Source organism: Eulemur rufifrons, chromosome 29, assembly GCF_041146395.1.
Source record: "Eulemur rufifrons isolate Redbay chromosome 29, OSU_ERuf_1, whole genome shotgun sequence".
NCBI classification, from domain to species: domain Eukaryota; kingdom Metazoa; phylum Chordata; class Mammalia; order Primates; family Lemuridae; genus Eulemur; species Eulemur rufifrons.
Genome location: NC_091011.1, coordinates 21,380,129 through 21,399,855, shown reverse-complemented (window position 1 = coordinate 21,399,855; position 19,727 = coordinate 21,380,129). Strand labels below are relative to the sequence as shown.

The 19,727-nt window shown below is 44.2% G+C and overlaps 1 protein-coding gene and 1 non-coding gene across 3 annotated transcripts in view; both read left to right on the top strand.

Moving 5' to 3' along the window:
- The first annotated feature begins 2,679 nt into the window (after positions 1 to 2,679).
- The window catches only part of FKBP9 (FKBP prolyl isomerase 9), a 41,293-nt gene continuing 24,245 nt past the window's right edge, over positions 2,680 to 19,727 (top strand). Inside the window, exons 1-4 of one of the 2 annotated variants that reach the window (XM_069462608.1) lie at positions 2,680 to 3,015; positions 14,940 to 15,085; positions 15,503 to 15,692; positions 16,689 to 16,834. In XM_069462608.1, the coding sequence (XP_069318709.1) occupies positions 2,783 to 3,015; positions 14,940 to 15,085; positions 15,503 to 15,692; positions 16,689 to 16,834 (715 nt within the window). In that variant the 5' untranslated portion in view covers positions 2,680 to 2,782. Of the gene's footprint in view, positions 3,016 to 6,867; positions 6,906 to 14,939; positions 15,086 to 15,502; positions 15,693 to 16,688; positions 16,835 to 19,727 lie in introns of those variants that run through there. The other variant, XM_069462609.1, reaches the window with a different exon arrangement.
- LOC138377748 (small nucleolar RNA U13) lies at positions 10,496 to 10,599 on the top strand. The gene has a single exon (XR_011231898.1). It is a non-coding gene; the product is annotated as a small nucleolar RNA U13 (small nucleolar RNA).

Here is a 19,727-nt window from a genome sequence, read left to right as displayed (position 1 = left end):
TGCTAAATGGGGGGGGGGGGATGTCAGGGGTGTTGTTTTTCGATATGTGGCAGAAGGTAGCCTGCATTTTACTTTTTTTTTTTTTTTTTTGTTGAGACAGAGTCTCACTTTGTTGCCCAGGCTAGAGTGAGTGCCATGGCGTCAGCTTAACTCACATCAACCTCAGACTCCTTGGCTTAAGCAATCCTACTGCCTCAGCCTCCCGAGTAGCTGGGACTACAGGCATGCGCCACTATGCCCGGCTAATTTTTTCTATATAGATTTTTTTTTAGTTGTCCATATAATTTCTTTCTATTTTTAGTAGAGACGGGGGGTCTCACTCTTGCTCAGGCTGGTCTCGAACTCCTGACCTCGAGTGATCCACCCGCCTGGGCCTCCCAGAGTGCTAGGATTACAGGCATGAGCCACCGCGCCTGGCCGCAGCCTGCATTTTAAAGAGAACAAAGCCCATATACAGAGAGATGCAGAAACAAGCAATGGAGACAGAAAATGTCAGCAAGCATCTGCATCCTTGGTTCTAGAGCTTGCTAAGCTCCTTCTAGCAGCTGAAACCCTGCCATTTCTTTGAGTTGGATACTGAACCCTTCAATTGAGTGAGAGCCCCTAATATATCTCAAATAAATTTTCTTTATTCCCTAAGTGAATTTGGAGTTCTGTCACTTGGAACCAAAAAACTAATGCATCTTTCCAAATTCTGTACCAATTTATATACCCACTGTCAGTGTGTGAGAGTATCCATTTTCCATGTCTTTTCACCAACAATGTGTATTGTACTGATGTTTTTATCTTACAAATTTGAGATGTGAAAAAGGTATTCCATTATTTTTCTTTGATTTTTTTTTGAGGAAAAAATAGAGCTTTTATTTTCTGAGAAACAATCTATAGACTGGGGAGCTGCAGCCTTCAGTATAAGGGAAAGTGCACTCCCTATTTTCTTGATTACCAGTGAGGGTGAATGTATTTATTTCTGTTTCTTCTTTTCTGAATTCTTTGTGTACCCTGACTTTGGTTTTGTTGTTATTATTAGAAATTGGGTTCTGGCTGTCTATGCTGGATATTATAGTACCCCAGAGTTTAGTGAGGTAAAACAACGTTATTATGCTCGTGAATTGTGTGGGTGAGGAATTCGGACAGGGTATAACAGGCGTGGTTTGTCTCTGCTTCATGATTTTTACTATGCAAATGGCTGGGATGACTTGAACATATGCGGGCTGAGTATTCCAGAGGCTTCTTTACTCACATTTTTGCTGCCTGTGTTGGGATGGGCTCAGCCGTGACTGTTAACCACAGAGTGTGCACGTGTCCTTTCCAGCATGGAAGCCTCTGGGTAGTGGGACTTCTTAACTCGGTTCGGGACTTCAGGAGCACTGTTCCAGTGAACAAGGTGCAAACAAGATGGCCTCTTACGACCTAGCCCCAGAAGTCATGTACCATCATTTACGCTGTACTCTATTGGTCAACAAAGCTGCAAGCCTATGCAGATTCAATGGGATGATCATAACACCACCTCTCAATGGGAGGAACATCAAAGAATTTCAGGCCATGTTTTAAAACTGACACAGATGGGGTGTTCATCTTATGCTTATGCCTTTGTCATATATATTTATAAATACTTTTTGAAGTTTATCATTTCCCTTTTAAAAATTTGTGGCTGACGCCTGTAATCCTAGCACTCTGGAAGGCCAAGGGGGGAGGATCTCTTGAGGTCAGGATTCAAGACCAGTCTGAGCAACAGCAAGATCCCGACGCTACGAAAAATTAGCCAGGCGTGGTGATGGGTCTGCAGTCCCAGCTACTTGGGAGGCTGAGGCAGGAGGATCACTTGAGCCCAGGAGTTTGAAGTTGCAGTGAACTATGATGATGCCACTGCACTCTAGGCCGGCAGAGGAGCAAGACTCTGTTTTAAAAAAACACAAAAACAAAAACGAGTTGAGAAATCTTTGGTGATTTGCTTTTACTATTCCAAAATTTCAATAAATTATAACAGTCAATTCTAAGCTAAGGATGCATTTAACTGAGTTCCTTGTGGCACCTGGGTCTGTATAAAGTCCTCCCTGGCATAGTCCCGTATGTGGGACGCTTGCTAGTAAATATCAGCTCACACTGCATCCATTGATGGCTTGGAATACGCTCACAGTTAGCAACTTAAAACTTTCCACAACTGTCAGGGGAGTTTCTCTCAATAAACGTCTCCCCTTTTCTCTAAGTATTAAAAAAAATCCTAAATGGTTTCAGTCTCTTTCAACGTAGACTCCACCCTTGCAGCTAAGTTTTAAAAATCCTAAGTGTTCTTCCTTCTCCAAAGAAGCAAAGGGAAACTGGATCCGCGGCCACGTAGGAACCTCTCATGGCCCCAAATCCGGAATCTCCAGGGACTTGGTGGAGACCAGCGGGCGGGGCTGGGCGATAAACGCTTTTCTCTTCCGACTTCGGGCCAACGCCTGGTTCGGAGAAATTTGCGACGTCTCGCTCGGGGACGCGTCCTCCCAGGCCCACCTAGGGTCCCCGCTCAAGTTGACGGCCCCCCATCCCCCGCGGCGGGCAAAGGCGGAGGGCCCGGCCGGCCGGGCGGCTGGGGGCGCAGCAGACCCGCCCCTGGCGCGCGGCCGGGCTCCTCCCCTCGCGGCAGGGGCCGGGGGGCGGGCAGCGGGGAGGGGGTGGTGGCTGCCGCCCGGGGAGGGCCAGGAGACTTTTCCACGTTGCAAACGCCGCCGCGCGCCCAAGCCGACCCGCGCCCCAGGAGCACCGCGCCGCGCCCCCCGCTCCTCTCCTCGCCGCCCCGATGGCGCTCGGGGCCCGGGGCTGGCGGCCCCTGCCGCCGCCGCTGCTCCTGCTGCTGCTCTGGGTGACCGGGCAGGCGGCGCCCGTGGCGGGCCTGGGCCTGGGCTCCGACGAGGAGCTGCAAATTGAGCGGCGCTTCGTGCCAGACGAGTGCCCGCGCACCGTGCGCAGCGGCGACTTCGTGCGCTACCACTACGTGGGGACATTCCCCGACGGCCAGAAGTTCGACTCCAGGTACCGCGCCCCTCCGCGGGGGCAGCGCCTGCTCTCCGGACAGGCCTTTCTCTCCGGCCAGACCTCCCCCGGCCCCGCCCCTCCCGCGCTCCTCCCTTCCGCCCTCCGTCCTGCGGCCCAGATGCTCGCGGACCCTAATCCCTTCGCGGTGGCGGAAGCCCCCGGCCTCGCACCCTAGTCCGCCCGCCCCGGGACTGGAGTCTCCGATAGGACCTTGCGCAGCGGGGTTGGGACACATCACGCCCTTCCTCTCCTCCCAGCGCATTGACACACGCACAGTCAGTGTAAAATGGCCACTTTTTACGACGACACCCCCAAGAGTGGATGTTGATGTCCGCCTGCCGCCTCCCTTACTGTTCCTTCTGGCGGGTCCCCTGGGTACCTGGTCAGCTGATGCTTCCCACATGTGAAGACGATGATGATGTTGAAGCTGACAGTAGCAGGCGCTAGCAGTTTTTGAGCGGTTACAGTGTGCTGGGAGTAGCTCTGAGTACTTTCCATACAGTAATGAACTCATTTAATTCTTACAGCAATCCTGTGGGGTAGGTTCTACCCTCATTTTCTCAGTGAGGCAACTGAGGCCAAGAAACTTTTTTACAGTATGGAGTCAGATCGAAACCCAGCCATCCCAGCTTGCGTGCAACTACCACTGCCCTTGCTTTCCAGCTTCACAGAAACCTCTTTTGTGCGGGAATGGGGGCGGGGGGAGTTGCTCAGCTTTGCTGGGGGGTCCTGTACCATGCCCAGGATCACAACATCTCTCCCCGGTTTCTCCCCAGTTTAGCTTGGGGGTTAACAGGCCTCTTTCCTTCCGGTTCCAGGCTACTCTCCTCCCCAAGGCTTTTGTTACAAACCCTGGCCTGTGCCAGAACTTCTAGTGAATCACTGGCTTAGGCGGAGAGAGCTATAATATTTGTTGAGCCTCTGCTATGCGCCCGAGGCTGTGCTAGGCTCACTGACGTTGGCTTTGTAGCCTTCCTGATCTTTTTTTGAAATTCCAAAAAATGTACGATGAGTAATGTACAAAAGCTATTTAGCATACTATGTGGCACCAGGGAGTGCTTAGAAATGGTCATTTTTACTACTGTCGCTGCTTTTTAAAAAAACAGCTTTACTGAGATACAATTCACATGCCGTCCGTTTGCCCATTTAGAGTGTACAATTCAGTGGTTTTGAGTGTATTCACAGAGTTGTGCAAACATCACAATGATCTAATTCCAGAACATTTTCATCACTCCAAAAAAGAAATGCTGGAGCCATTAGCAGTCACTCCTCCCACCCCACGGACCTTCCCTCCAGTCCCTGGCAACCACTAATCTACTTTATGTCTCTATGGATTTGGCTAGTCTGGGCATTTCCTATAAATGGGATCATATAATTTGAAGTGCTTCATGTCTGGCTTCTTTCACGGTTCATTCATGTTGTAGCATATATCTGTATTTCATTCCTTTTTAAAAAAAATTTTGTTTTTTTCTTTTTAGAGTACCACCTACATTTTCTCTTCATTGCTTTCTATGGCTGTATATATAATATTCCATTGTATCCATTCATCAGTTGATGGACATTTGGGTTGTTTTACATTTTTTGGCTGTTATGAATAATGTTATGAACAGTCATGTATAAGGTTTTGTATGGACATGTTTTCATTCCTTTTGGATGTATACTTAGGAGTGGAATTGCTGGGTCATATGGTAAATATGCTAAACTTTTTGAGGAATGGCCAAAGTATTTTCCACAAGGGCTGCACCTTTTTACATTCCTACCAGCAGCAGTGTATATGGGTTCTTAGTTCTCCATGTTGTCACCAACACTTGTCATTGTCTGTCTTTTTCATTATCGCCATCTAGTGGGTATGAAATGGTATCTCATTGTGGGTTTAATGTACATTTCCTTAGTGGCTAATGATGTTGAGCATCTTTTCATATGTTTTTTGGCCATTCGTATATCTTCTTTCATTTGTTTCTTTTGTTAGAAAATAGAGAAGAATTTCTTGCTTGAGTTGATGGTAATTTATAATTCCCACTAGAACAAGTTGTTTTCTCTAGGGATGGCAGCCACCATGAGCAGTGGAGGGTAGTGGAAGGAGCATGGAGGAGCCAGTCATGGAACATTTATGCAGTGTCTGCCCTAAGACAGAGACTAGTCCTAGTCCAGTATGTCCCCTCCCTGTCCCTGCCACTGGTAGCCTAGGCAATTACAATGTAGTGTGAGAAGTACAGTAAGGTAGTAGTAGCACACACTCTGTCTCTCACATAGAGTTCACACATGGTTCTTACCATGTGCATTCATGGTAATTCATTGAGTCTCAAAAGAATTCATTTTACAAGACAGTGGGGCAGATACCTTATTACAAATGAAGAAGCTGAGGCTCAGAAAGTTAAAATGACTTGCTCCAATTACCTAACTATTAGTTGGTCAAGTGGAAATTTGAACACAGGCAGTTTATGGCCATAATCTTTGGTCTATAGTCTACCTGTATAAATGACAGAAGAAAGGCAATAAGCTATGAAAACACACAAAAGTTTAACTTTATGTTGTGTGTGGCGGCGGGGTGGGGGGTGGTAAGGATGGAATCTTGGGATTCCAGGGATGAGACCGGAGGATGACTAAAATATACCAGAGAGGAGCTCAGGGGTCTGTCTGCAGACCCTTAAGGTCCAGTCTTTCAATAAATGTTATCATATGTCCACCATATGTGTTTTGGGTATATAGAGTTGTAGATGCTGTAGCCCAGTGGTGTTCAAACTGTACTTGCACCAGAATCACCTAGAGAATTTGTTTTACAGTTTCTGATCAGTAGCTCTGGGATAAGGCCTAAGAATTTGCATTTCTGACAATCGCATAGCTGATGTTGTTGGTTGGTCTAAGGACCATACTTTGAGAACCATTGCTCTGAAAGAATCATAGACTCATTAACAGAGATCAGCTTCGTTTTACATATTCATTTGTTCATTTATTCATTCAACAAATATTTATTGAGTACCTACTCTTCCAGGCGCTGAGGCAGCAGCAGTGAATACAACAGAAATCCCTGCCCTAATGGAGCTTACATTCTAATGGGAGGACAGACACACTGTCAGTTATACGGTAAAGAAGAAGTTATTGAGAGTTATGGAGAAAAATAAAGCAGCGGGGGGTGGAGGTGGGAGGAAGAGGCAATAGGCCCAGAGAGGTGAGGTGACAGTGGTCACCCAACTAATAACTTACCTCTGACTCTGGACCGAGCACTCTCTTATGCCTCACACAACTCAGCCAGCATGTGGAGAGTGCCTCGTGAGTAGTAGATGTAGATACCTCTACCAGTTCCAAGCAGAAAGGGATTTCTTCCTGCTGAAGCTGTAGGGAAGGTTTTGGGAAGAAGCTGATGCTCGAGTTGGGCCTTGAGCATGGGTGGGAATTTCAGTCCTTGAAGTGGGAGTGTGCCCAGGCCTGGCAGTACATGCTCAAGGAACAGCAAGAGGCCTTGCTATTTCGGCCGGGGACCGGCCGGGGAGGCAGGGGACCCAGCACTGGAAGAGCGTGGGAGAACCAATCCATGGCAGACTGGGCTGGGCATTTTGGACTTTGTGCAGTATCTTTTGATGGATTTGTGCAGAGTAGTAAGTGGATTGATCCAGGAGGTACTCAGTAGCTTGACTGATAGTGTGAGTAGAAACCCTGAAGATCAGTTTCACTGGGGCTTCATTTTACCTACTCCTTCAGCTTCTAATGTTCTAGGTGCTGAGATATGGCAGAGAATAAAACTGACATAAATAAAATTGAATAAATCTGTGTCCCCAATTGGGGTTGAGGCAGGGCACAAACCCATTCCAGCTGGCCTACACAGAAAGGAGAGGGAATTATTGCAAGGATTTATGATTCCTCATGAGAGTCCAGAATCATGAACTGGAGTGACTTTCTGCATCTCCCCAAGGGGTTGCAGAGGGGGCTTCTTTCTTCCCCTTCCAAAAGGGGAGGGAGAGCTCCAGCAAGCTTTCCGTGCTGCACACATGACCTCTTGGATCCAGCACCAATGCTGACTAACTGGACTCTGTCTCCATTCCAGGTTCCCAGGAGAGAATCTGATTGGTCCTGTTTGGGTCACATGCTTATCCTGATGGGTGTTAAGTCATGTGGGTCTAAGTTGGGTTAAGTCATGTGGGTCTAAGTCCCCTTCAGCAGGACTTGTCCTCAGAAGAGCCAGTGGGCTGGGCAGCACCCGGGATGGAGTCAGGGTGGCCTGAAGGGGTAACGGTGACAGAGTGGTCGGTCAGGTCAGGACATGCTCACTTAGGCAGGAGGCGTTTAGAGCATGCATCTGCATGGCGGCTCTTTCTGTGGAAAAGAGGAGTGCTGAGAGAGAACTGCTGGCTACGTGTTAGCCCTGCGTTTCTGCTGACTTTGGGAAGAGAGCCCACCCAGCCTCCAGGCCATGTCTTCTCGCTGGGCTCTCCTGAGGCCATTGGCAGACTGGCCAGCGCCTCCTGTGAAACTTACCAGCAGGGCTTTTAATTTTCGTTTGTTGGGTTATTTTGAGCAACTACACATTCACATTAATGATTTGATTTGGCTATACAGTATTTTACTGGGCTAAGCACTTGTGAAAAATAAGAATTATCTATAGGGATCGGACATTTTAATTTGTGCAGTTGCTTATTTTTTTTTTTTTTTTGAGACAGAGTCTCGCTTTGTTGCCCGGGCTAGAGTGAGTGCCGTGGCGTCAGTCTAGCTCACAGCAACCTCAAACTCCTGGGCTTAAACGATCCTACTGCCTCAGCCTCCCGAGTAGCTGGGACTACAGGCATGCGCCACCATGCCCGGCTAATTTTTTGTATATATATATTTTAGTTGTCCATATAATTTCTTTCTATTTTTAGTAGAGACGGGATCTCGCTCTTGCTCAGGCTGGTCTCGAACTCCTGACCTCCAGCGATCCACCCGCCTCGGCCTCCCAGAGTGCTAGGATTACAGGCGTGAGCCACCGTGCCCGGCCTTGTGCAGTTGCTTAAAAACAAAAATCCATAATTACAATGTAATGATTTTACTTTGCTTTGCAAAGGTTTTCTTGTAATGATGGGCCAAGGCCCATCCAAGCCAACTGCTCACATTTCAGGTCTGAGCCTCCAGGGATGTGCTCATCAGTGGATGTGCTCCCTCTGCTTCCTCCTCTTGGCTCCTGCTTGCACCCTCCTCCCTCACCATCTCTCCCCTCCTTCACTGCAGTGTTCTCTCACTTTCCCGGCTCGCTGGCAGACAGGTAGTTTGCCAGCTCATGAACTGCTTGCCTTTCCCCCCTGCCACGTCACACTAGCTACTGGCAGAGGTGGTTGTATGAGGGAAGCATTCTTGGGAAAAGGGTCTGGGAAGCCCACAGTTACCTTTGAGGGGTGTATGGTGTGGAGAGAGAGGTGGGAGGCAGAAAAGTCAGACCTTGCTTCCTTCTTTTGTGTCTACAGTTGGGTCCATTCTTAGTGGTGAAACTCAGCCAGGGACAGGGCAGGGCTCAGCTGGATCATCTGGGAGCTAGGTGGCAGTGAGGAGGTGAGTTTCAGTCCCAGTTGCCAAGGGCTATGGTAAGACCATGGTCCTCGCATCTAGCAGGTCCCATGTGAGTCAGCCGTCTCAAGTGAGGACCAACTTTGAGGCACCCAAAATGTGGTTCCCATACGCAGTGGGCTTGTTCTTCATTGCCTTGCCACCTTCCTGTTCTTGAAATATGGCAGTCTTTTTAATGTTCAAAAGTGATGTTTTGGCCAGGTGCGGTGGCTCATGTCTGTAATCTTAGCACTTTGGGAGGCCAAGGCAGGAGGATCACTTGAGGCCAGGAGTTTGAGACCTCATCTCTACAAAAAATTTTTAAAAAATTAGCCAGGCATGGTGGTATGCAGCCTGTAGTCCCAGCTACTCAGGAGGCTGAGGCAGGAGGATCAATTGAGCCCAGGAGATCAAGGTTGCAGTGAGCTATGATGATGCCACTGCACTGTAGCCAGGGTGACAGAGTGAGACTCTGTCTCAAAAGAAAAAGAGGTAATGTCTTCAGTTTTTAATTGTCTAAACTGAATCTAAAACTGGCATCTAGAGCATGTTAACTTTTCCTCTCGTAGCTGATCTGGGCTACAGTTCTGCTAACAGAACTGAAGGCCAATTTTCTGTCCCTTCTGTGATGGCCATTTTTCCCTTGTCTTGGGATCTGAGATAAGAATAATCTCAGCTACAAGTAGTATTAGCATATGTCAGTTTTGGCAAAAATTTTAAAAAGTAATTTTAAAAAGTAATACATATGCACAGAGTTTTAAAAACTGATTAGATAATTCCATAAAGCTTGAAATTATAGTTGCCAAGCTGCTAGGAGTGGGGAAGGGGCCCTCCTTGGGGTGGGTGTAACCGTTCTGAATGCAGACTTTGCACCAGTGCCTCCCTTCCTCGCTCCTGGCTTCCTTGCACCCTGCCACCTCCCCCTCTGCAGCCTCCACAGGCCTGGGAGGCACTCTGAGTCCACCTGTGGCCACATCCCTTTTGCAAATACCTAGATTCTCTTTCTTCCCTTTTCCATCAGTTATTGCTCCTCCGTTCCCTTTCCGTCTTCCAAAATTTTGTCACCATCCCTTGAATGTGATGAGCTCCTTTCCAGTTCGTTAAGTCCGATTTTAAAAAGAGGAGCTTAGAGGCTTGGGGAAAGAATGGGCTTTGGGGGCTTTAAGAGTGTTCGCTTTGCCATTTGTCCTTTTAAAAGTTCATTCTTGCTGCAGATTGAAACCTCCATTCAGAAATAGAGCCACATTATTTATGCTTTAAGAATATAGCCACAGGGACAGTTATTTATCTTAAGCCATATATTGCAGGATAATGTGTGCTGCTTTGTAGGCAGTTTGGTGAGTAGAATGTGACGCTTCTTGTCTTAGTGGTCCTTGAGTCGATCATTTTGAAAAGCATCAGATAATTTTGAAGAGCATGATCAAGGGTGCTCAGACACCCCCATCACCCCCTGGGGCAGTGATCGAAGGGTCTGTCTGCAGCAGTGAATGAGCAGGGGACAAAAACAAGCTTGTGGAGGGGAAACGAGGGTGTTGGATATGCAGGATGATTTCTATTTTCCTTTCTAAATCCACTCTCCACCTGTTCCCACTTGCTTTTTGCTCTGGGAGGCCCACCTGTGTGGACTACATGTGCATAGTGTGGGCCATAGCAATGAACCCCTTGTCATCTGGGTTTGGTTGGGTTCAGCCAGTGAGGCATCAGCAGATCAGAGGGAGGGAACAGAGTGAGGTGGAGGTATTTATTCCTCTGGCACCCTGCCTCTCGGGTCACCATGGATTGTGTCCCTAGACCAAAGGTCCTAGCTCCTGTTGGGTAACCTAGCTGCCCTCTCAGACTCAGGTGTGATAACAGCACCCCCTACTGAGCCCTAGAGGTACTACACTGTCCCTTGTGTTTTGCTGCACCCTGCTCACACCTTTGCACACAGCCACGTTATTATTGTTATCATAAAAAAACACCATAACTCCTCTTGTAGTTCTTAAGTGTGATGGTTGGTTTTTCTTGTGCCTGTGTGAGATGTGCCTCCCTCAAACCTTGTTACAATGTTGGCATATTACCCATCCGACATAAAAAAATTTTTTGATTTTTTCATGTTGTATTTTTAAATTTGTTGTACGATACCCTGTGAGCATCAAGTACCACCAGATGAATAAAACTTATTATATCTAAAAAAAATAAAAATTTACCATTTTAGAGTAGTTAACTATATGCACATTGTTGTGCAACAAATTTCTTCTTTTTTTTTTGAGACAGGATCTTGCTCTCTTGCTTGGGGTAGAGTGCAGTGGCACAATCATAGCTCACTGCAGCCTCGAACTTCTGGGCTAAAGTGATCCTCCTGCCTCAGCCTCCCAAGTAGCTGGGACTACAGGTGTGCACCACCATGCCCAGCTAATTTTTCTAGTTTTTTTGTAGAGACGGGGTCTTGCTATTGCCCAGGCTAATCTTGAACCTCTGGGCTGAAGCAGTTCTCCTGCCTCGGTCTCCCAAAGTGCTGGGATTATAGGCGTGAGCCACTTCACTCAGACTGTGCAACAAATTTCTAAAACTTTTTCATCTTGATTTCTTAAAATGCTTCTCCGTTTATATATCTTCTTTGGAGAAATGTTCATTCAAGTCCTTTGCTCCTTTTTTAATTGGGTGTTTTTGATGTTGTTGTTGAGTTGTAGTTCTTTATATATTCTGGCTATTAACCACTTGTCAGATATATGGTGTGCAAATATTTTCTCCCATTCTGTAGGTGGCCTTTTCACTCTGTTGATTGTTTTCTTTGCGGCTCAGAAGTTTTAAAGTTTGACATAGTCCCGTTTGTCTGTTTTTGTTTTTGTTACCTGTGCGTTTGGTGTCATATCTGAGAAATCATTGTCAAATCCAATGTCCTGAAGCTTTTCCCCTATGCTTTCTTCTAGGAGTTTTATAGTTCCAGGTCTCACATTTATGTCTTTAATCCATTTTGAGTTGATTGTTTTATATGGTGTAAGGTAAGGATCTAACTTTTGCATGTGGATGTCCGGTTTTCCCAGCACCATTTGTTGAAGAGACTGTCTTTTCCCCACTGCTGTGTAGTCTTGGTGCCCTTGTCAAAGATCATTTGACCATATTTAAAAGGGTTTATTTCTGGGCTTTGTATTCTGTTCCATTGGTCTGTGTCTGTATTTGGGACAGTACCATGCTGTTTTGATTACTGTAGCTTTGTAATACATTTCCAAATCAGGAAGTGTGGGGCCTCCAGCTTTGTTCTTCTTTCTCAGGATTGTTCTGGTTATCTGGAGTCTCTGAGATGCCATATGAATTTTAGGATTTTTTTTCTATTTCTGCAAAAAATGCCATTGGGATTTTGATAGGAATTGTACTGAATCTGTACATCACTTTGAGGCATATGGACATCTTAGCAATAGTAAGTCTTCCAGTCCGTGAACATGAGATGTCTTTCTATTTTTATTTGTGTTCTTTTAAATTTCTTTCAGCAATTTTTTTCTAGCTTTTGGTATACAAATCTTTTGCCTCCTTGGTTAAGTTTATTCTTAAGTATCTTATTCTTTTTGATACTATTTTAAATAGAAGTGTTCTTTTAATTTTGTTTTCAGATTGTTGTTCATTATTAGTGTATAGAAATGCAACTGATTTTTGTATATTGATTTTATATCCTGAAACTTTGCCAAATTTGTTTATTAATTCTAACAGCTTTTTTTGGTGGACTCTTATAAGGTTTTCTACATACAGGATTATTTCATCTGTGAACAGAGATGCTTTTACTTCTTGCTTTCTAATTGGTGTGCTTTGTATTTCTTTTTCTCGCTTAATTGCTCTGGCTAGGAGTTCCAGTACTACGTTGAACAGAAGTGGTTAAATCAGGCTTGTTTCCTTGTTCTTTCCTGATCATAGGGGAAAAGCTTTTAGTTTTCACCATTGAGTATGATGTCCACTGGGCACAGCCCCTATATTAAACTTTCCTGGAACAGCCTGGTTTGGGTGTGTCATCTCTTTCCTGCATCCTGAATAGGATGCCTATAAAAGGTGTAAATAAGCCAGACACTGGGACAGGCTGAATAAGTACTTGTTCTAGAGTTTGCAGAAGTAGTTTTCATGAGCAGTTCTGGGCTTGATGTGGCCCATGAATTTGTGCCAATTCTGCTGATTAGAACAACTTTATTTTTCCAAATGGTCCATTTGAAGCAGTAGATAAGACTGGTCTTGCCTGGTTAGTTTCTTGTATAAATGTATACATTTCTTTCAGAAAGGTGTTTTTCATTTCTAACTCTTTGGTACTTAATTATTCACAAGGCTTAAAGGGAATCATCAAATGAAGAAATTAATACTGTGAAGAAACAACGGTTTTTATACACCTCTAGGGAGGCCCTGTGCCTGGAGGGTAAGAGTCAGACAGTCCTGGATTCTAGCGTTTTTTCCCACTTGACTAACTTCTTGAGGTTGGGAAACTCTTAACCTCCAAAGAGAATGAGTATCATAGCACCCACTTTAAAGTTTTAATCCTTGTATGGGGATGAAATGAGGTGGTATATGTGAAGAGCTTAGTTTGCTACTGTGCCTGACACATTATAAACACTGTAAATAGTAGTTATTGTTAAAAACATTTATTGAATTTGGGAACTATATTCAGGTTCTGTGGATGAAAAAAATATTCTTAAAATCATTTCCTGTCTGTGCATTGATGCTGTTTGCATGCGTCCTGTGCCTTGGGAGTCTTTGAAGCCTTGCTTTCCGGTCTGTTCTTATCCACCTGGTCTGTTATTATCTGGTCTGAGGATGGCTCCACAGCATGGCTGGGTCCCAGCTGAGTGAAATTCAAGAGCTGGCATTCCAGGGGGCAGTGTTGGTGCCCGGAGATAGAGGGTGGAGGTGTAAAGCTGTCTTGGGTGCAAAGCTGACCATGTGCTTTTGTCCTCTGGCTTCTTGGCCTGAACTTGAAATCCTGCCTTCTGTTCACTGACCTTGAAGAAAGGAAGGCTATTAAAATAGGCTGTGAAACTAGGAGGAGAAAGGGAAGGGGGGCAGGACTGGGGAAACTGCTCTGGTGGGGGTGATGACGTGGACTCTGCTGCTAGCCTTCACTGTTCTTTAGGGAAAAGAGGAAAAAGTGAAAGTAATTTACAATGTGAAGGGTGGCACCTCCTGATGAAGCAAATCCCAGCAGCTCTTAACATTTTATTACATAAAAAATTACATGATCATTTTAAAAAGCAAGAGAATTAAAGAGAAAACAAATTCAATTACCTGAAGTCCTCTACCCATAGATTATCACTGATAATATTTTCATGTATTGCCTTGTGGATTTTTTCACATGCATCTATATCTATGTATATGTTAAAAATGGTATTATTTTATGTTGTAGCTGTGTAACGTGCTCTTTACCTTGTAGAAATCTATGATATTATAAAGTGGCCATAGAGCATTTTATTGTACGCCTTGGCCTTAATTAAATACAGTTGGTGCCATACCCTTGAACTTCTAAATTATTTCTATTGCTCACTATTATAAAGCAAACTCTGCAGTTTTCTTAAGCAAGTGAAACTCTTTTGGTTTCTCTTCCAGTTTATAAGATACTCAAAGGCAAAGTCCATGCCTTGGACTTCTTTTATATCCCCCAAAGCACCTGGCACAGTCTCCTAGTAGGCAAATTCTTGATTGCTGAATTTGACATTTTAAGAGATGAAGGTGTGAATCACAGCCACGATTTCATTATTTATCTTTCGACCAAAGGCCATCACCTGTCAGCCTTTAAAACACATCAATATATTAGTGATGGCAAGACTACATCAGACTTCCTGTTACCTGTGATAATTATAGTAGATTTGGCATAACACTAAGGTTTTCAGAGCACTTTTTATGTTATGCAGATACCGGGATGGCTGTTATTACTCATGTTTTGTATTGGAAGAAACTGAGAAGTATGCTTTATGCTATATCATGCTGCCTCTTTGTTTAATTTGCTTGGATGACTTTTAAAAAATATTTAAGTGTGTGTGTGTGTGTGTGTGTGTGTGTGTGTGTTTATGTTAAATTGGCCCATTGGTACCTATGATGTTGCTTTTAGGTACCAATCACATACAAAATGAAGTAAACTCTTTTTTTTTTTTTTTTTTTTTTTTAGTGAAAGAATAGGTAGCTATTTTGCAAAACAAGTTTAACGTATATTTTTCTTTCCTAGGGAGAGTTGTGCCAATATTTATCTAACTAGATTTGCTGGTAATATTCAAGGTTATCTAAAAATTCTAACTGCGCAAGTTACTGTCCAGCGGAGACACTCCTGTATCCCTAACTCCTCGCAGGCTTGCTGCTTTGCCGTGAGCTCGTTATGTCTAGGGGCACATTTTCACTGGTTGGTTTCACCAAGGAAAGGACTATTGATACTTGTCTTTCTCTCTCCCTATCTTTTGGGTCCTCAGCTATGACAGAGACTCCACTTTCAACGTGTTTGTGGGAAAAGGACAGCTGATAACAGGGATGGACCAAGCCCTGATTGGGATGTGTGTGAATGAGAGGCGTTTCGTGAAGATTCCCCCAAAGCTTGCCTACGGAAGTGAAGGCGTTTGTAAGTTTTTGTCCTGTACTTATAAACACACCTATAGAACCAACTAGAACATTTGTAGGCTGTTGCAGTCAAGCAGATCAGAGAATCTTGGAAGCTTTAGATTGGGGAAAATGAAAGCAATGAGCTCACATACAGCTAAAATTTCCATCTTTGGTTTATTTCTTCTAGATATGAGAGAAGGTGTCATTAACACAAATGCATTCAATGATATCCTTGATGAGAGGAAAATTGTCTCTTTTTTCTTTCAATTTTATTTGGAGGAAAGATCGAGTTAGAATGGGTCATTTGGGAGTTCTATACCAGTGAGTGGCTTGAACCCTTTCGGATTCTCTTCACCTTGCCTGTGTCCTAGTGTTTATTTGTCTGACCCGAAAGGCAGCAACTGTGAACTCAGTGTGAACACTCTTTAATTTCTAGCTGGTGTGATCCCGCCAGATTCAGTGCTTCATTTTGACGTGCTTCTGATGGATATTTGGAATTCTGAAGACCAGGTTCAGATTCACACTTACTTTAAGCCCCCCAGCTGCCCTCGGACCATCCAGGTGTCCGATTTTGTGAGGTACCATTACAACGGCACGTTCCTGGATGGGACCTTATTTGATTCAAGGTAAGTCCCGCCGCTCAAGGCAGCGTCAGTGAAGTGGCCCTTGGTTCCTTTCTTCATTGTCACTTACTTCATATGCTCATGCGGAAGCCAGAAAAGGGTTTCTAATCCTCTACTTAAGACTTTTGGTCAATGTTGCATGCACCATGGTGCCAGAATCAAAATTTTAATATATCTTAGAAAATTTTTGAGAATTTTTTTTTTTCTTTTCTTTTCTTTCTTTTCTCTTCTTTTTTTAGAGACAGGGTCTTGCTCTGTTGCCCAGGCTGGAGTACAGTTACGCGATCATAGCTCACTGTGACCTCAAAGGTCACAGGGACCTCCTGGGCTCCAGCAATTCTGCTTTAGGCTCCCAAGTAGCTGGGTTTATAGGCACACATCACCATGCCTGGCTAATTTTTCTATTTTTTATAGAAATAGGGTCTTGCTATGTTGCCCAGGCTGGTCTTGAACTCCTGGCCTCAAGTGACCTTCTTGCGTTGGCTTCCCAAAGTTCTGGGATTCCAGGCATGAGCCACTGCTCCTGGCCCATCTGAGAAAAATTTAAGAGCAATGTTTTTCTAATTTAATGGTATTTTGAGATCTCATCATTAAGTGAAGGGCCCTGTTTCTGAATAGACTTATGCATGTTTTGGCTCATTTTTATTCTTTTCCCATAGGTGGAGGGGAAAGATGAGTGTATTTGAAGCTGTGGAGAGGTATGGGGTCAGCTGGAGAACAGGGAACCCTTTGTGGTTGCCTCTCATTGGATCGCGTTTGATTAGTGGAATAGCTGGCCTGTTTTTGGCAATCACTGGCATAAATACATGCTTTCCATTTCTTCCTAAATGTGAGGAATTCTGCTCTGTGTCTGGGGGCCAAGATCCATAAATGCTTGTCTCTAAGGATGGGCATGGGCTTACTGTTTACCTTAGATTCGAGTCACAAAAACCTTACTGAGGGATGAGTTGGAAACACCCTCATGGTACAGAACTTTTTCCCTTTCTCATTGGTTTTCAGTCACAATCGCATGAAAACATATGACACGTATGTGGGAATTGGCTGGCTGATTCCTGGAATGGACAAGGGGCTGCTGGGAATGTGTGTGGGGGAAAAGCGCATCATCACCATTCCTCCTTTCCTGGCCTATGGCGAAGATGGAGATGGTGAGTCCTGCTCTTTCTCGGAGCCATTCTCACCCATCCTTACTTCTACTGCAGTGATTAATTCAGCCGTCACCAGACGAAACCCACCAGCCCTTTTGGTCTGGGCCTGCACTGTCTAATGTGGTAACCATTGGCTATCCATGGCTATTTACATTTAAAGGAAAAAGAACTAACATTTAAATAAAACTTAAAATTTAGTTCCTTGGCCCCAGTGCCACATCTCAGGTACTCAGGAACTACACATTGCTGAGGGCTACCGTACTGGGCAGTGCAGATACGGAGCATTTCCATTGCTGCAGAAAGTTCTGTTGGACAGCGCTCGCCTGGTGATTGAGTTGCAGAAACTTCCACTGACTCACGGTCATTGGTGTTCATAAGGAAGCCCTGTGCCCCTGCTGTAATGTGGCCGTGGACACCAACTTGTTCTGCTTTCTCATCTGTGAAATGACATTTGAACTAGACAGTCTAAAAGCTGCAGACAAGGTAGAAATTTAGCCGTATGATGTCAGAATTGCCAAATTTTTCCCAGTTTGCACCACTGTGATGGGTTTTACCTATGACATTAGTTCCATATGGACAAAAGCGAAGCATAATGTTAGAAAATACATTAATTAGGCCTGGCATGGTGGCTCACGCCTGTAATCCCAGCACTTTGGGAGGCCAAGGTGGGAGGATCACTTGAGGCCAGAGTTTGAGACCAGACTGAGCAACATAGTGAGACCTTGTCTCTAGTAAAAAAAAAAAAAAAAAAAAAAAAGTAAAGAAAATACATTAATTAATTATAATTAGTGTCCTGTTTATAGTTTTACTGTAAAGGAAAACATAGAATATTGGCTAATAAACAATTTATCAGTTACTCGTATTTGAATTTCAGACATGTTTAACTATACTAACAGGCTGATATAACAAAGAGACCTCCAGGCATTTAAACAGCAAATAGATATAGTCATGTGTTGCTTAGCAACAGGGATACATTCTGAGTAATGTGTCATTAGGTCGTTTTGTTGTGTGAACATCATAAAGTATGCTCACACATACCTAGATGGTATAGCCTAGGACACACCTAGGACACACCTAGGCTGTATGGATTAGCCTATTGCTGCTAGGCTACAAAGCTGCACAGCATGTTACTGTACTGGATACTATAGGCAATTGTAACATAATGGAAAATGTTTGTATATGTGAATACATTTAAGCATAGAAAAGGTACAGTAAAAATATGGTATGATAATCTTATGGGACCATTATTGTATATGCAGTCTATCGTTGACCAAAATGCCATTACATGGTGCATAACTGTTTGTGGTTAAGAATATAAATGAGGCTGAGCGAGGTGGAGCATGTCTATAATCCTAGCACTCTAGGAGGCCAAAGCAGGAGGATCGCTTGAGCTGAGGAGTTCGAGACCAGCCTGAACAAGAATGAGACCCTAGCTCTACTAAAAATAGAAAAATTAGCCAGGCATGGTGGTGTGGGTCTGTAGGCCCAGCTACTCGGGAGGCTGAGGCAAGAGAATCACTTGAGCCCAGGAGTCTGAGGTTGCCGTGAGCTACGATGACACCATTTCACTCTAGTTGGGTGACAGTGACACTCTTGTCTCAAAAAAAAAAAAAAAAAAGAATATAAATGAGAACATGATGCTATTTAAGAAGTTTACTGATGGTGATACCCACCTTATAACAACTTATAATAAGCAAGGTAATGTTTTCCAGTCTGTTTCCTTGCTCTGTAGGTCTCCAGAGCAGGAGGAGAGGGGAGCCTGGGTGGATGGGGCTCAGACTTGCCTCCTGTCTGCCCCTATTTTTATATATTTTACGTCCTAGAGATCTCTAGTTTCTTAAAAAGGAGGGAGGAAGGGTGGAATTCCCTACTAAAAGAAAAATAAACGACTTTTGTAAATATATCTTAATTGTCCTCACCCTGAGATATAAGTTATTATTTTTACCGATGTTCAAATTTTCTCATCCTTGGCAACAGGAAGTTCATTCACCTTGGCTCCCACAGACTTTTGACATCATCTGTGTAACAAAACTATAATAGATACAAGCCAAATAAGAGAACTATTATTTATTTATCTTAACTAAATAATGGTATATTTAAGGTAGTTATTTTTAATGCGTGAATACTGTGCTCAACTACCAAGTATAACTTTAAGTGGGTGAATTGTATGGTATGTGAATTATATCTCAGTAAAATTGCTATAGAAAATACTCAGTTAGTACATGTTAGTGCTAGAAAAATTTCAACCGTGGGGTTACTTTCAAGGCTTTCTTTTTTCTCTTAAATGAAAAGACACAGAAAAGTACAAACGATTAATATTCTATCTCACACACACTTCAGGGATTGACCACACCTTGGATTCCAGAGGCTGACTCAGCAGCCTGCCTTCGGCAGATTTCATCACGGGGACCCAAGGGGTGGACTCTGCCAAGGGGCCATTTGAAGGAGCTCAGGCTGGGCCTGTCGTCTGGCTCCCTCACACAGGCCTACTCCTTTGTATGGCATAGCCAATGGCAAGCAAGAGTGTTGAGGTAGTTGGTTTGAGAGTTAACTTTCTTTTATCTCAAATTACTGGATTTAAGAGTTACTTATTGGTTGACATTGATCTTTACAGGAAGAACTAGTGCCCTGTTTTCTCTTCATGTCAATTTCATTTTGCAGATGTTTAATACGTCCTCGCTGTCAGGAACATCCAAGAGAACCAGTACCATTAAGTGAGACAGAAATGATTTGAAGGCCGGGCACAGTGGCTCATGCCTGTAATCCTAGCACTCTGGGAGGCCGAGGAGGGTGGATCCCTCAAGGTCAGGAGTTCGAGACCAGCCTGAGCAACAGCGAGACCCCATCTCTACTAAAAATAGAAAGAAATTATCTGGCCAACTAAAAATATGTA